At 42.3% G+C, this 15102-nt stretch overlaps 1 protein-coding gene across 1 annotated transcript in view; it reads right to left on the bottom strand.

Moving 5' to 3' along the window:
* Positions 1–11676, bottom strand: part of LPXN (leupaxin) — a 32457-nt gene extending 20781 nt beyond the window's left edge. The window contains exons 1-3 of the mRNA XM_037521442.2: positions 11577–11676; positions 7278–7435; positions 556–602 (exon numbers count right to left, since the gene is read on the bottom strand). Of these exons, the coding sequence (XP_037377339.1) occupies positions 556–602; positions 7278–7435; positions 11577–11589 (218 nt within the window). The 5' untranslated portion in view covers positions 11590–11676. The remainder of the gene's footprint in view (positions 1–555; positions 603–7277; positions 7436–11576) is intronic.
* Between the last annotated feature and the right edge of the window lie 3426 nt (positions 11677–15102).

The following is a 15102-nucleotide window of genomic DNA, read 5'->3' as shown; positions in this document are numbered from 1 at the left end:
GTAGCCACTTAATTTTGTCAATTCTGCCTTTGCCAAGTAGAAATGATTTAGTAAGTGGGTCTGTTTTAACATGTAACTTTAATTAAGGAGAGATCCCTCCTTCCACTAAATAAATTTTGAGCCAATAAAGAAAGGAGGACATATTCATGAGTCTGCCGGGAGACTCACTATCTTGGTTCTGTCCCTTTCCCAGCTTTGATTTTTGTTGGCATCTTGCTGAATGTCTTCAGGTGTTTTTTGCTTTGTAACTGGGACATGACATCTGGAATAACCAGGCCACAACATCTGTGGTGACTCAGAGTATTTATATTTTTTTTGGGTGGTGAAAGAAATAGCAGAGCCGTTCAGCCTGACGACCTGTCTGGAAGCCAAGGACTTTGAGAAACTGCCACGTCAGCTTGGCGAATGCCTCCTCTGCTCTGACCGTGGGAGGTGGGGGAGGGTGGCGGGAGTTCTAATAATAAACACTTGCAAAGTAAATTACGGTCCAAAAACAAATGGATGGCAATCATCTAATCACATTGATTTAAAAAATATTTAATAAAAATAAAATACCTGTAGATGTTGGACTCCGGGATGTCGGTAGTGTACACCAGCTCCACCTAAGATATATTATAAGTGACATAGAAGAACAAGAATGAATTTTGTTATTAGTATGTCAGTGCTTCTGGACACTCACACTAGCAGAGGTTTCTAGCTTATTTCTGAGATCTCCTTTCACAAGGCAGAGAAATACCAGCCATTCCACTGAGCAAGGCCAAATTCTAAGCAGACGAGCTGGCATGTGAACAAATAACAGCCCCCTCCCTGCCCCCAAACACTGAAATAGAGGCGTCAGTCATCGTCAGGAATCATGCCACAAACAAAATGAGTCAGAGCAAAGCCCTTGAACCAGATAGGATGGGGTCTAGAGGAAGAATCTAACACAATTAAATTTAACACAGAGAAAGAAATAACATGTGACACTAAGGATAGTTGGCCAGAAATTCGTTTATTTATCAGACAAGTATTTATTGAGTGCCTATTATGTGCCAGGGCCGGGAATGTAGCAGCCAAAAAAGAAACAAATGGACTAAAATTGTCTCCCCTTATATTATGGTGATGAGAAAAAGATTTAAAAAAATATGAAAAAAAATCAATGAACTAATATGTAAAATCAGTCAGGAGGTGGGTGACCAGAAATGGGGGAGACTTGGCAATTATAACTATATTGATCAGGAAGAACTCAATGAGAAGGAGACAATTGAGCAAGGGCTGACAAGAGGTGAGGTAAGCAAGCAGACCTCAGGGCACAAGATCTAGGGAGAGAGCACCCTGCGGCATTCAGAAAACAAAAGTGTAAAGAGGCCTGTCCTTAGAAAGGGGAGGTTCCCTAACCTACTTAATGAGGGGTGGAGCTGAGCAGGCAGTTGTTTAGCAGGGATGGCAGATGAGCTCAGGAGGCACAGGAAGGGAGACATGGGAATGAGTCATAGAGAAAAAGGGCCCACTTGCTTCTTGACTTTGGACTTGCACCGGAGACTTGGGGGACTTGGAGGAGACACGTGGAGTCCAGAGACACTTGAAAGAGATGTGGGTGAGGGACACATGGGGAGGCTGACAATGGCAGCTCTTACCTTGATTTGCTCCTTCTGTCCCAGACTCGCCTGGCCCTTTTGGCCCCTTTCCTGTGGTTCCCTGCCAAATGGTGCCTTAGACCTTTGGCAAGATTTTGGGCCTACTTCTGGCCAACTCTATTTGGCTGGGTATTTACCCAGCAGGGGATGGGTAACTTTGGTGCTTTATTTGGAAACTATTATGCTTTCTCCTTCTCTCTCTATTAAAGTGCTTTTCTACTAAGTCTCCTTTGTCTGTGTGTGGATGGCTGGCCTCCTTTAAGCATGCAAGTTAGGGGATCCCGAGGTACCCCTTAGTCACACACTAACAAAAGATTAGTGTGGTCTGAGCAGAACGAACCAATGAGACAGGTTAGGAAAGTGCACTAGGAAAGTAAAGTAGGTACTAAAAATAATTGACATTACATAATTTTGAACTATGTACATTGACTACAATTTGGTTTCATTATATTGGCAGTCCTCTAAAATAATTTAGTTTCAAAATAAAATTTTATAGACTATTCTTAAAGTACACATACCTCTGAATAATAAAGCAAAATCAGACCTCAGATTTTAAAAAATCTTTTACATTGATTATTTGAACATTTAAAAGTAGTACAATGTGTAACTGTTCTTGATATATATCCATGTATGTCAATTGGTTTCTTAGCCATTGTTGTCTCTAATAATGTGATGTGGAAATTTTTCTGAAAAAAAGGCTTTTTTACATGATACTATTTTCATAATTTTCATAAAAATGCAATCTTCTACAAAGATGCATTTTATGGTTAATATATTTGAAATTTTTGACCCTTTTAATTAATGCCTCTCTGTACACCATAATTTTTTTTAAAAAAATATCATTTTTTAAATTGGTAAAATCCTCTCTCATGAGGTCCTGATGAATCTATAAATTCAGAGCAAATTCTAGTAAACAGGAGATAGTCTTAATTCTATTTTATATTAAAATATGTAAACATTTTAGCCCCAATATTTTCTCAGATGCTGTTTTTCTGCCTCCATTCAGAACACTTTTCTTTAATAACGTTTTTTCAAGACACATCTCTGAAATTATCTCTATTTGTGATTCCTTTTAACATTTCATCAAATGCAGATTCTGCAAAATCATAGACATTTATAATTTCATCCCATTCTGGAGGAGAATATAAATTTATCTAATTAAAATTCAGAGCTGGAGATTTTTCCAAAGCGTAATTTTCAAATTAGGTAATAGACCATGTGAGTTCTCATCTTCTGATTTGTTCAACTCCTCCCCTGCTTTGATATGGAGAAATTTGAGCTTGCTTTCTTTTTGCCAGCTTTGTTTTACATAATTGCAACTTGCTAAAAGCTTCAAAAGCTAATTTTCATGCTACATTCATTGAATAATCTGATTAAATATTTCCAGCTGATTTTGCACATAATGCAACCTACAGTTAAGTGGCTTTTCAAAGTGGTTTTTCAAAGGCTCAGGCATTTCTAAAGTCCAACAGATGACAGGCAATAGAGAGAGAGAATACATGCAGCTGTGCTGAAATATTTGTACCAACATCAGCTTCTGGCACAAAAGTTTGTAGGTGACACATATACATACATGTGATGGTGTATATACATATATACATGTAAAATTGTAATATTTGTAAATTTTGACAATGGTAGATCAATTGAACTGCCACTTGTTTGGATGTGGTCATGAAGTTGGCACACATCACAACTGTTGTTCATTTCAATTCTATGTCTGCTTCGCAGGTTTTTAATAATATAAGAGCATTGCTTTTACCACAATGCTGTGCTCCAGCAAAATTTGTATTCATATTACCAACACACACACACACACACACACACACAAACCTCTTATCACTAATGTTTAACTCTCCAGTGAAATGAGCCAGGGCGTTAACAACATCAGATATTTCATTTTTGAGAAAAGAATGAATTTGCAAATACTTAATTTTGATCCTTTGGATTAGATGACAAAATTAAACCATTTTGGAGTGAACAAATTTCATAATTGAGGCTTCTGATAGAACAGATACACAGCAGCTGTTATCTGGTGGTTTACTAAGGGATCAACTCATTCGTCACTAACAGTTCATTTTACTTACAGGCACGAGAAAACCTGGGATTGAAAATGACCAAAATTAATCTAGAAGAGTTATCAACTAAAAGGCTTGTATTATACTGCAAAAGAAATCATCACAAAACTAAAAAGCAACTTGCAGAATGAGAGAAGACATTTGCACATCACACATCTGATCAGGGACTGATCTCCAAAATATAAACTTATATAACTAAAAAATAAAACAATAAATAAAAACCAGGTAACTCGATCAAAACATGAGCAATAGAACGAAGTAGACACTTTTCTAAAGATGACATTTGGATGGCCTAAGGCAGATGAAAAATGGTTCAACGTCACTCATGACAAGAGAAATGCAAACCAAAACCACAGCCAGACACCACCTCACTCACTCCTGCAAGAATGGAGCATGGAACAAGAAGCGAACACGAAGCTTCAAAGGCTGGTGAGCCCGCAGAGAAAGGGAGTGTTCAACCACTGCTGGGGAGAAGGCGATCTGGGGCCGCCTCTGTGGGAAATAGTTTAGAGACACCTTTAAAACATAAAAAAACGGAAATACTATATGAGCCGGTAATACTTCTGCTGGGTATTTACCGAAAGGCCATGAAAACACTACTATGAAAAGACTGCTCCTGAGCGCATAGCAGTGCTCTCCACACCCGCCAAGCCTTGGAACTAACCAAAGTGCCCCACGACAGATGAGTAGATAAAGAAATCATGGAATATAAACTCAGTGGAATGCTACTGAGCTGTTACAAAAAGATAAAAAAGTGTCTTTTGGGACCAAATGGACGGATTCGAGGTGATGATGCTAAGGGAAGTCAGAAAGTGAAAGAGATATCTAATGGACTCACTGATCTGGAAAATAAATAAGAACAACAACACAGAGACTGGCAAGGCACAGCAAAAGCAATTCTTAGAACTAGTGGAAAATTTGGTTTCCAGCAGGAATGGGGAGGGGAAAGGGGAAGGGCACTGGCACCCAAGGTTTAGTGGAGGATGAGTGCAGCATGTGGAGGAGTAAGACCAAGCTCTAAAGCTACACAGACATGAAAACGACTGACATATTAAATGGCAAAGTTGCCTCACGATGACATTCAAATGCATCTCCTCAGCTGCGCATGTTGAAATGTCAACTTCAGGCCCATTCTCCTTAAATTAACCTTTAACTTTTGAAGTAGATGCTGTTACTTTGCCAGATGCGTGTCTTCTGATTTTCAAAGGAACAGTGGAGATGGGAAACATTGACAAGTATTTTGTGCAAATTACACAGACATCATTGACTTCCTTAAGAAAAAATTTTTAAAGATTTATTTATTCATACAAGAACTGGGGGACAGGCCAGAGGTGTGGGGGGTGAGAGGATTCACCAAAGACAGAGCAGGGAGCAGAACAGGCAGACTGAATGAAATACACTGCTGAGGGGAGCAGCAGGCGAGCCAGGAGAGGTCTGCTGTGCCACGTGGGTAGCTCCCTGGCCGGGGATCAAACAGGTGCCACAGTGGGTGTGAATAGCTTCATAGGTTGCATCCCAACCCCCTGTGCCACCAGGGAGGCCCCTTAAGGAATTTGAATGTCTAGTTTTGGGTTTTGGTATTGTTTTGAGGCAGATGCTCATAAAAGCACTCATTGCAAAATTAAAATATTAAAAAGCATTACCAATTAATAAAATAAATAGCTTTACATGTACAATAAATGATAAAATTTCTTTAACAAGAATGTTTTGGAAAGAATGCTTGGCCTCTATTTCCTAAACATAATTTGCATAACCTTAAGCTACAATTTCCTGTATTTTTGTCTGGCCAGGAGGAGGGCCTGTGCACCTCATAGGTCACCACATGGACCACAGCAGGGTCTGAAGTTTGGTATACCAAGTAGCCAGCAGGGGAAAATGCCTCAAAAGCTTTCCTGTCACTCCCTTAAGACCATAGGACTTAGCTGGTGCTGACTCTTGGTGCTTGAGCTCTTAACTTTTAACAGCCTTCACCCTATGTATTATCCTTGACAGGGGCACTACCAGCTAGGTTTTATCTGACCAGTACCAGGATAAGAGAGTCAAATCATCAATGCTCTTCTTTTGGATTTAGCCATAATAAAGCGAGAACTCTGTTCATTCTGTGTGTGTGTGTGTGTGTGTGTGTTTTACATGCCACTAGATGAGACAATAGAAGAACCACCTATGGAGGTCCATGGTGATTTATTCATAAGAAAACATCATATAAATAAAGCCAATGGAATGTCAGGAAAACACACGTAAACCGAGGGCTCTTTCACGTGTATCAAAACTTGTGATTACAGCACTAAGGTGAGTGTGAGACTGTGGCTTTTCTGCCAAATGACAGGGAAGTCATGGTGGGGTTCTGAGTTTAATAATGATATGAACTAAGTTTTCACACCTATCTGCTGTTGAGAGAATGAATTGCAGGGCATGGGGGTGAGAGCAAGGGAAGGGGACCTGCCAGGAGCCTCAGGCTATAGTCTAAAGGGAGAACCAACACAATAAAGACAACAACTCTCCAGCAGAAGGATAAATAAGCAAGCTTAAAACTGTGTGTATATAGCTGGAGGAAGGAACAGCTAAAGGGAGAACCAACTCATGGGTTCAGATTTCAGGCCTGTGCTACAGGTGATATGACACAGTACAAGGATGAAGACCAGATTAGAAGAGCATCTACTTAATTCCTCTTATGCTAATTCCATTTTCATCAAGCAATCTGTAATGTAGATGCATGCAGACTTAGCCACAAGAAGAAACTATATCTATCAGCAAATACTATGCAACTTAATACTTTTTCACTATAATTAGAAATTCAAAATTGGGATTTCTTTTTTTTTTTTTTAAATAAATGACATCATCTCTTAAGAGTTTAGTTTGTTCGTGATGGTCCCCTAATTGAACTTGCTAATGTATTCAGCAGACAATAGGACCTGGAAAGTGATAACCTTAAAAAGTCACCCCAAGGACACTCGTTTGAGCTGTCATTGGCTTGACCAGGTGAGTGCTGGCCTTATCCAGCACCTCATACATCTCAGATGCCGAACAGGGATATCAGAATCTCCCACGTGAAGCCGGAAATCCACTGCTTATGACCATGCCTTCTATTTCTATTTCTCAGATTTTGTTTCTCTAGGCTGGTTTTTCTCAATTCTTGTCCTTTCCAAAAGCAACCACCTTTAAGATATCATTAAGGGACTTTTGGGACTCCCTGGTGGCACTGACGGTTGAGCGCATCACTGTGAAGCTGTCCGAAGCCTCTGCAATGCGGGTTCGATTCTGGCCAGCCGGCGAGAGTCCCACATGGCGCGGCAGACCTATCCTGTCATGCCCACTGCTCCCCTCAGCAGTGTATTTTGTCAGTCTGCCTGTTCTGTTTTGTCAGTCTGCTCCCCGCTCTGTTTCTGGTGAATCCTCTCACCCTCCCACGCATCTGGCCTGTACCCCGGTTCTTGTATAAAAATAAATAAATCTTTAAAAAAAGGGGGGGGGACTTTTTTCTCTTTCTTAGGTACATGATTCTCCTTTCACATCATTTCATGTGCGATACAACTGATTTTCAGAAATGTACTTAAGCATCTATAAGCAAGGAACTTCATGCAGTTACCGACGAAGGATTTGTGCGGTCCTCAGCGGGCAGGACCTTTGAAGTCTTGGCAGGGTTTCTCTCCTTTCTGGGCCCCTGATCCAGAGGAGGAGGGACTGGGCTGGAACATTCACCACTGTCCTGGAGGGTGGAAAGTTCCAGTTCCTCCAATAAGGCATCTGTATCAAAATACACAAGAGGATTATCATAGAGAATGTCTTCTCGAGTAGAGTGAGCCTCTTAAATATCCCCACCGTGCCTCCGTTCATGCCTCTTTCCTCTTGGGTTAAGGCTATTTTCAAATGTCTTCCCTTACTCCTTATTTCACTTCAAAAATGGGGTGTGTTCTAAGGGGAGATATCTCATTTGTCCATGCACCGTTGCCTGCTCCTTATTTCTCATGGAAGCATTCAATTTCAGAGTCTCACTGTACAATTTGACTTCTTATATACAGGGTATAAAGTGTTATTCATTTACTGGGATCACTATCAAGATGCCCAACTAGAAAGTAAATCCTACATAGTTTTCCTATCAGAAAAACACCGGTAATTACATTGCTGTTTTTCAAAGTATATAAGGACAGTAACACTTATTCTCAACACTGGTGATTTTTTCTTTATAACCCGAGCACAAAACAAAATTCTCAGAACAAAGTATTTTGTCATCTAGGGTATGAAGAGATAAAAGGATTAGGGGGAAATCAGATAATACAAAATCAGATGCTGCAATCCAAAGAATTGAAATTTGTTTCCCTTGTGGTTTTCTTGGGGAAAACCAAAGGACTTTATAAGTATTACACTGTTCTGTTTCTGTTATGATAAAATTATTAATAATTATAAAAATTAATATATGACAGGCAGTGTGCTAAGGACTTTACATTAGAATTTAATCATTCTAATGGTTTACATGAGTGATATTATTATCTTTATTTTGTAGAAAGAGACATAACTAATTTTTTTTTGTTTTTTTTTAAAGATTTATTTATTTATGCATGCAAGAGCTGGGGTACAGGCCAGAGATGCGGGGGGTAAGAGGATTCACCAGAGACAGAGTGGGGAGCAGAACAGGCAGATTGACCGAAGTATGCTACTGAGGGGAACAGCGGGTGAGACAGGAGAGGTCTGCTGTTCCATGTGGGTTGCTCCCCAGCCGGCCGGGAATCAAATACAGATTGCTTCATAGTTTGGTGCTTAACCCCTTGCGCCACCAGGGAGGCCCCCGACATAACTCATTTCATGTCACACTGTACTGACTGCAGAATCTGGCAGTTAGGTCCTGGCCTGTCTGACCCCTACACCCGAGACTAATGTCAAGACGGGAATTCTAATCCCCGTTCTCACTGGATTCTCTGGGCCACCTGTATTTAGGATCTTCTCTGAAGCTGTTTCCTCACCTCTCTGATGAAGTATCTGTATTAGAACATTTTTTTTCAAATTGTGGGTCAAGAACTATTAATGTATCTCTAGTGGATTTAAAAACACAGGTTGTGGTTGTTAAAAGATTGTGATGAAATATTTTCAGAGTGAATTATATAATGTGTAAAATTTAAATGATCCAGGAATGGAGAGTGGGTGGGGGAATAAATTAAATAAGATTGAACAAGCATTGATGATTATATAAATTGGTTGACAGGTACACCTGACTTTATTAAACAATTTACTTTTGTATATTTTAAAATTTCCAAAAAGAGGGATTTTTTTAAGAAAAAGAAAATTAAAGTAGAAAGTTAAATTCCAGATTTCTGAGTACCAAAGTTTTATTCCACACCCTTCTGTTAAGATAGAGTCCTTGCCTTTTGTATTTTCTAAGCTTTTTTTCCAACCAGAAGTCATGGATCCTCTTGGATATTCAAAATAAAAAGGTGTTTACAATAAAGATGAGGGGGGCCAGGAGACCCTCTGTAAGAAAAGCAAATCCCTAGTTGAAGAACAAACTAAACAAAACTCTCCCTTCTGGGTCATGAGTTAGCAGACCTTTCTCTTCCTGTTTCCTAGGGAACACACATATCACCAACACCCCAAGATTATTTTGCCTTCTGTCAGATTCCGTAATTGGCAGATGACTAATTTCAGTGTGACAAATCGGGGATGACTGGCAGTAGAGTCCATTTAGATGAAAACTATGTGATCCTTCTCAATGGCCTGCCTCTCATCTGCGGAATTCAAATCACATCAGCGCTGGAAGGAGGAAAGTGAGGTCTCTCGGGGCTTCTCACTGGATTGAACTGATTTCACTCAGAGACAGCATCGGCCCGAGTACCCTTTATCTCATCCTCATGTTGTTCAGGTTTTTAAAATCTTGGTAGATACTCCCAGGCTGGAGGAAGCTCTGCAGAGAGGCAGTAGGGGCCTGCCTGTGCTGACCTGCCTGCCAGGCTGCTTCTTCACAGTAGGGAAGAAGACCCACCTATCTTTGATAGATATTGGGCAGATGACAATTTGCAGATGCACTGGAGGGGTAGCTATGGACAACCTGTGAGGTTGGGACACCTGGATTGGCTCGTGAATGCTACCTTCAGCTTGCTCAGTACATTCTCTATTTCTGGACCAGATTTCTCTATCATTCATCCTGCTCAGAAAATACAAATCTGTGAAAATCCGTATCTGTTATAATTTTTTTAATTTTCTGGGTTGATTAGCTGAAACACTTGAACCAACACGCCTCTAAAATAGGAGAACTTTTTGTAGTTTCGAAGCTATTGGTGGCGGGTGCTTTGAGAGTGATACTGAACAAATTATTTTGTTTTTCTTATTTTTCTCATTTTGAAAAAAAAGTAGGGCCTCCCTGGTGGCGCAAGGGGTTAAGCACAGCCCTATGAAGCTATCCACAGCCTCTGCAGCACAAGTTCGATCCCCGGGCAGCCAGCAATCTGCCCACACAGCACAGCAGACCTCTCCTGACTTGCCCGCTGCTCCCCTCAGCAGTGTATTTTAGTCAGACTGCCTGTTCTGCTCCCCACTCTGTCTCTGGTGAATCCTCTCACTCCCCACCCCCCGCCCACCTCTGGTTTGTATCCCAGTTCTTGTATGCATAAATAAACCCTAAAAAAAAATGTAGATAATGCCTATTTTAGAGGGTTGGTTCAGATGCTAAATTGATTAACCCATGTAAAATTGTCTAGCTTTAGCATAAGTCGCTGATTATTTCTGTTTTGAAAGAACTGCATCTGTTATTAAGTAATGCATAAAATAAAATAAACCATAGCTGGATCTTCTGGAACTTAGGCAGAAATGTAAGGTTCCCTCATCCTCATATAGGATAAGAATTTGGATTCTGCCCCAAGTCCAAAATATATTCTATGCTAAGCATCAAAATAGACAGCCTCCAAAACAATTTAATATTTATTAAACACTGCCTTTCCCCTCTCACTAACATCTTTCCCCCTTCCTCTGCCTTTCTTACTCTATCCCTCCAGCTCTCCAACCCACTCCAAGCAATGAAAATGTGCAAGAGATGTTTTTGCAGTTATTTGCACTTTTGACATACCCCAACGTACAAAAATGGAGAATTAAGACAGCATGGAAATTGGGCAAAAGTTAGTAACTCAGTGTTAGTAAGAAAGGATGCTGGCAACAAAAATTGGCCAAGGATATAGAATGAGTCCCAAGAATGACAAAGCTTACATTAACTCCAGAGGTTTGAACTCAGGGAATCTCTCTGAGCCATGTGGCCAATATTTTCACTGCTGGTTTTTATTGCTTTGGAGTGGAAGGAGGTATCATATTTGTAGCCCATAGTAATCTTGTCTTTCAGAATTCCTCTGAATAAAAAGTTTAGCAACAAAAATCACTGGAGCTATAGTGCTATATATTCTTGATTTAATACTAAGCCATGGAACAGATGAAACCACCTTGGCCTGCCTCCAACCTTCGCAGATCCATCATTCTTGTACTTTTATTCTTTCTTCTGTTTGTAACATCCTTTATCCCTCTCCTTTTTCTTTCATTTGCTCCCCCAATCTGTAATTGCTAACTGGGTGACCCCCACACCTGCTCCCATGGTCTCCAGTAACCCCCAACAAGAAAAATGCTCATAAAATAATTTTAATCACAATTCAATCCAAAAGCACTTGTGCAGAGCTTGCTTTGTGGTTAGCACCAAGCTCTGCCCGATGTGTTACTGTAAACAGTGAACCCATAGTTCCCTCAATCATAGTTCCTCATGTTTCACTCTTGCTTGGGCTGAGATCAGAAGAGAAGTGAAAATAAAATCTGCCAGCACTACCCTCCATCTGGCTAAAAGTACACCCCAACACATATGAAGAAATTAAGCCAAGTCTTCATTTCCCTCAGTTTCTCCTCCAAGAAGCTCCACACTCACCCAACTCTTCCATAGTCACACACCCAAGATGCTCTAATCCCACAGGTGGTGAGAAGCTGCTCTCGCAAGTGCCGAGGAAGAGGACCGCAGAGGAACTGAATGAGACAGTGTGCAGCAGCCTCTATAACCTTTTTTGGTTCCTTTATTTGCTTAGCACTTCCTCTCTTTTGATTTGGTTTTTTTTTTTTTTTCCTCCTTTTTTGTAGGTCAGAATTCAAAAAATCGTACTGACACAGAAAGGCATGAAGTAAGATTTGAGTTCTGGTAGTATCCTGATAGATTCAAAATTAATTTTGAAAAACAGGAGCACCTACTATGTGCCAGGGTTCATCTTGAATTCATGGCAATGACAGGTTTCCACTTGTGTTTTTCCCTATGTGGGTATATCAAGAAACCCACCTTTATTTTTCCTGTGAAGCTGGAGGACTAACAAATTTTCATCAGTGTTAACTAGTTCCCAATTCATTTTGCTGTCTTTACTTACTTATCCAGAAATTATGCTTTCCTGATTCCCTAAACAGGTTGCAAATTCACTAAAGGAAGGACAGACACGAGTTCACATAGGGACTCTTAAGGCCTAGTTTATTTCAATGGTTCAAATGCAAGCAACTGCAGAGGGTGAGTGGAACACATACACACGTGCAATGCCTAAGATAGTAAAACAAAAACAACAACAAACAACTAAAAGGGTGATGAAAATGAAAGTGGAAGATTTAAGCCACTGGGTGCCATATCTCCAATGACGCCAAGAAGTCCAGGAGTAACCTGCAGCACCCCATGCCTCTGCTACCAGGGAGTATGTCATCGGCATCCAGGGCCTCCACTATGTCCCTGTCACTTACGACTGGGTGACTGCTAGCAGTATAGTCCAGATGTAGGACGATCAGGACAAGATGTTGAAATGAGTGCAAAACGATGACTATTTGTTGGAGAGGCTGGAGACACTGAGCTACTTGTAGAGTATATTCAGAAAATGCACAACTTTATATAGTGTGAAATCATTATGAATTGTCTCCCACAGCAGAGGCTAATTTCACACACTAAAATCTGGCTGTCTTCAGAGTCGGACCCCTACTGTGCCAACCTCCTCCTGGCTGAGCTCAAGGGTCCAGCATCCTACCATATGGAAAACCTGGCATCCTTGTGTCCAGCATCCTACCATATGACGACCTGGTATCCGTGGCTAAGGCACCGTTCTCAGTCCACAGCTATGGTGCCTTCCTGCCTCTTTGTATTCTGGACTGATACTACACACCACCTATCTCACGAGAGGGCAGTGGAACTTCTTAGGAAATGTGTAGGGCATTCCAGAAATGCCAGGTAATGGCACCAATAACTCGGACATTTCCTTGCCTAAATGGGGTTCCTAACTTTATACCCTCCCTCCCACTTGTCAGCAAACTATTTTTGATGGGCTCCTTTATTTTTCCTACTCTTTTGATAGGCACTCCTGATAGATGGTTAAGAATAAATCTCAGGGCCACCCCGGTGGCGCAGCGGTTGAGCGCTGGGTTGCAAAGCTGCCCACGGCCTCTGCGGCGCCAGTTCGATCCCCGGCTGCTCCCCGGCCACCGGAGGAGGGTCCCACATGGCGCGCAGACCTCTCCTGCCGCCTGCTGCTCCCCTCAGCAGTGTACTTCGGTCCTTCTGCCTGCTCTGCTCCCCGCTCTGGCTCTGGTGAATTCTCTCACCCTCCCGCACTTCTGACTGTACCCAGTGCATGTATAAACAAAACAAACAAACAAACAAACAAATAAATAAATAAATAAAAATACCTCTATAAAAAAAAAAAAAAGAATAAATCTCAAACTGAAAAAAAAAAAAAAAAAGCCACCAGGTGCTAAGCTGTAGATATTTCAAACAAGCATAAGTCCTGCCTGGTTATATTGCTTTATAGCAGTTTCTTGGAAAAGTGATTCTAAGGTTAACATTTGTCTTTTTTACTGCTATGACTTTATTCACTTTGAATGAAATAAAACATTTACAAAAAGGCTTCTATTAGAAGGAATTATAATAATTATGTCCCTGAGAAATAGATGTTATCCCATTTTTTACCAGTGGTGAAAGAGATTCAAATAATTTCTCTAATTTGCCAAATAGAGCAGAATTCAGAGGCTGTTTGTTACTTACTATCCTACGGATTTAGCTTCAAAGTGTGTAATCCTTCCTTTACAACACAGGTTTGGGATGGTGTTTTATTTTGGAGGGGGGGGTGATCTGAATGAATCACTCACTCTCCGCTTCACAGAGACACTTATATACAGTTATACATAGACATTTACATATATACAGATATATGTAGATAGATGTATCGATGTATAGATTTTTAGATGTATATACATTTTTCAAATGGTAAGGAGATTCCTACTCTGCATTACTTTGAGCAGCCATTGGATGTCAGTGCTGTTCCAAAAATCTGCTCATTAGGAACCGGGTTTGAAAACTTCCCGTCCACGCTATGTCACTTTTTACAACTGATAAGCCGTTAGCCTTATGAAAGCGCACGACACTCAACAGAGAAAACATTTCTGTAATCTGAAGCAGTAACTGAGCCAAAATGCTGGAAGGAAAAACGCACTTCAGCACTTGGCTTACAAATACCGGACTCCCGCCGCAGTTTAACGGAATGATTAATGGGAAAATACGAATTGGATTCCCAGACCATGCGTCCATACGCTTCCTCGGGGGCTTTTAATTCCTGGCGCACTGTTTTCCGGGGGTGAGAGCCATTCTCGCAAATAGCTCCCCGATTAGAACGAACGAAAGGAAGGAACGCAGAGGCCACTGGAATCACCCAAGGCGACCTGAAAATGGGCCAATGGAAACTTCCGTTTGGCGCATTAATTTAGCTGCACACCTTGGTGAGCAAAAAAGTAACTTCTGACAAAGCAGCTCTTCCGACCAGCTTCCTGTGCGGCCGCGACTCTGACAAGCCGCAGCGGCAGGTGGTTTCCGCGCGCGGAGCACGCGCGGGGCTGCGCCTCGGGGCCCGGCGCCCAGTCCCGCCGCCGCCTCCGCCTCCGCCCCCTCCAGCGCAGGGGCCGCGGCCGGCGGCGTCTCGGGGAGCGCGACCCTACAGCCCCCCCACCCCGGCTTCTGCGGGGAACCTAATGCGGGGCGGGGATCGTGCTCGGCCCCCGCGGCCCGGCGGAACCGGATTCAGTTCCGGACGGGTCAGTGGGTCAGCCCCGGGATGACGAGACGAGTCCCGCAGGCATGAGCGCCGGCCGGCCCCGGAGGAGGCGCCCCGGGCCACGCCAAGGTACAGGCGGTGACGTGGCCGCCCCACACGCGCTTCCCCAGCGCCCAGCGAAAGAGAAGGGGAAGTCGTCCCGGGCCCCCGCGACCAGCAGCTGGCCCCACATGGCGCCGGATCTGCGCAGGCGTCGCGGCCCGACCCGGAAGCACTGCCTCCCGGGGCCGGAGCCCAGCTGCGGAGGGCGCGGACTACCTTTCCCGTCAAGTCGGGGCCCAAAGCTCCCAGCATCCTCTGCACTTTGGGCGGCCGATCTTTTTCCCTAAAGGA

The sequence above is a fragment of the Talpa occidentalis genome, unplaced genomic scaffold, assembly GCF_014898055.3.
Source record: "Talpa occidentalis isolate TD23 unplaced genomic scaffold, MPIMG_talOcc4v2.1 talOcc4.3, whole genome shotgun sequence".
Taxonomy (NCBI): domain Eukaryota; kingdom Metazoa; phylum Chordata; class Mammalia; order Eulipotyphla; family Talpidae; genus Talpa; species Talpa occidentalis.
This window is presented reverse-complemented; position numbering and strand designations above follow the sequence as displayed.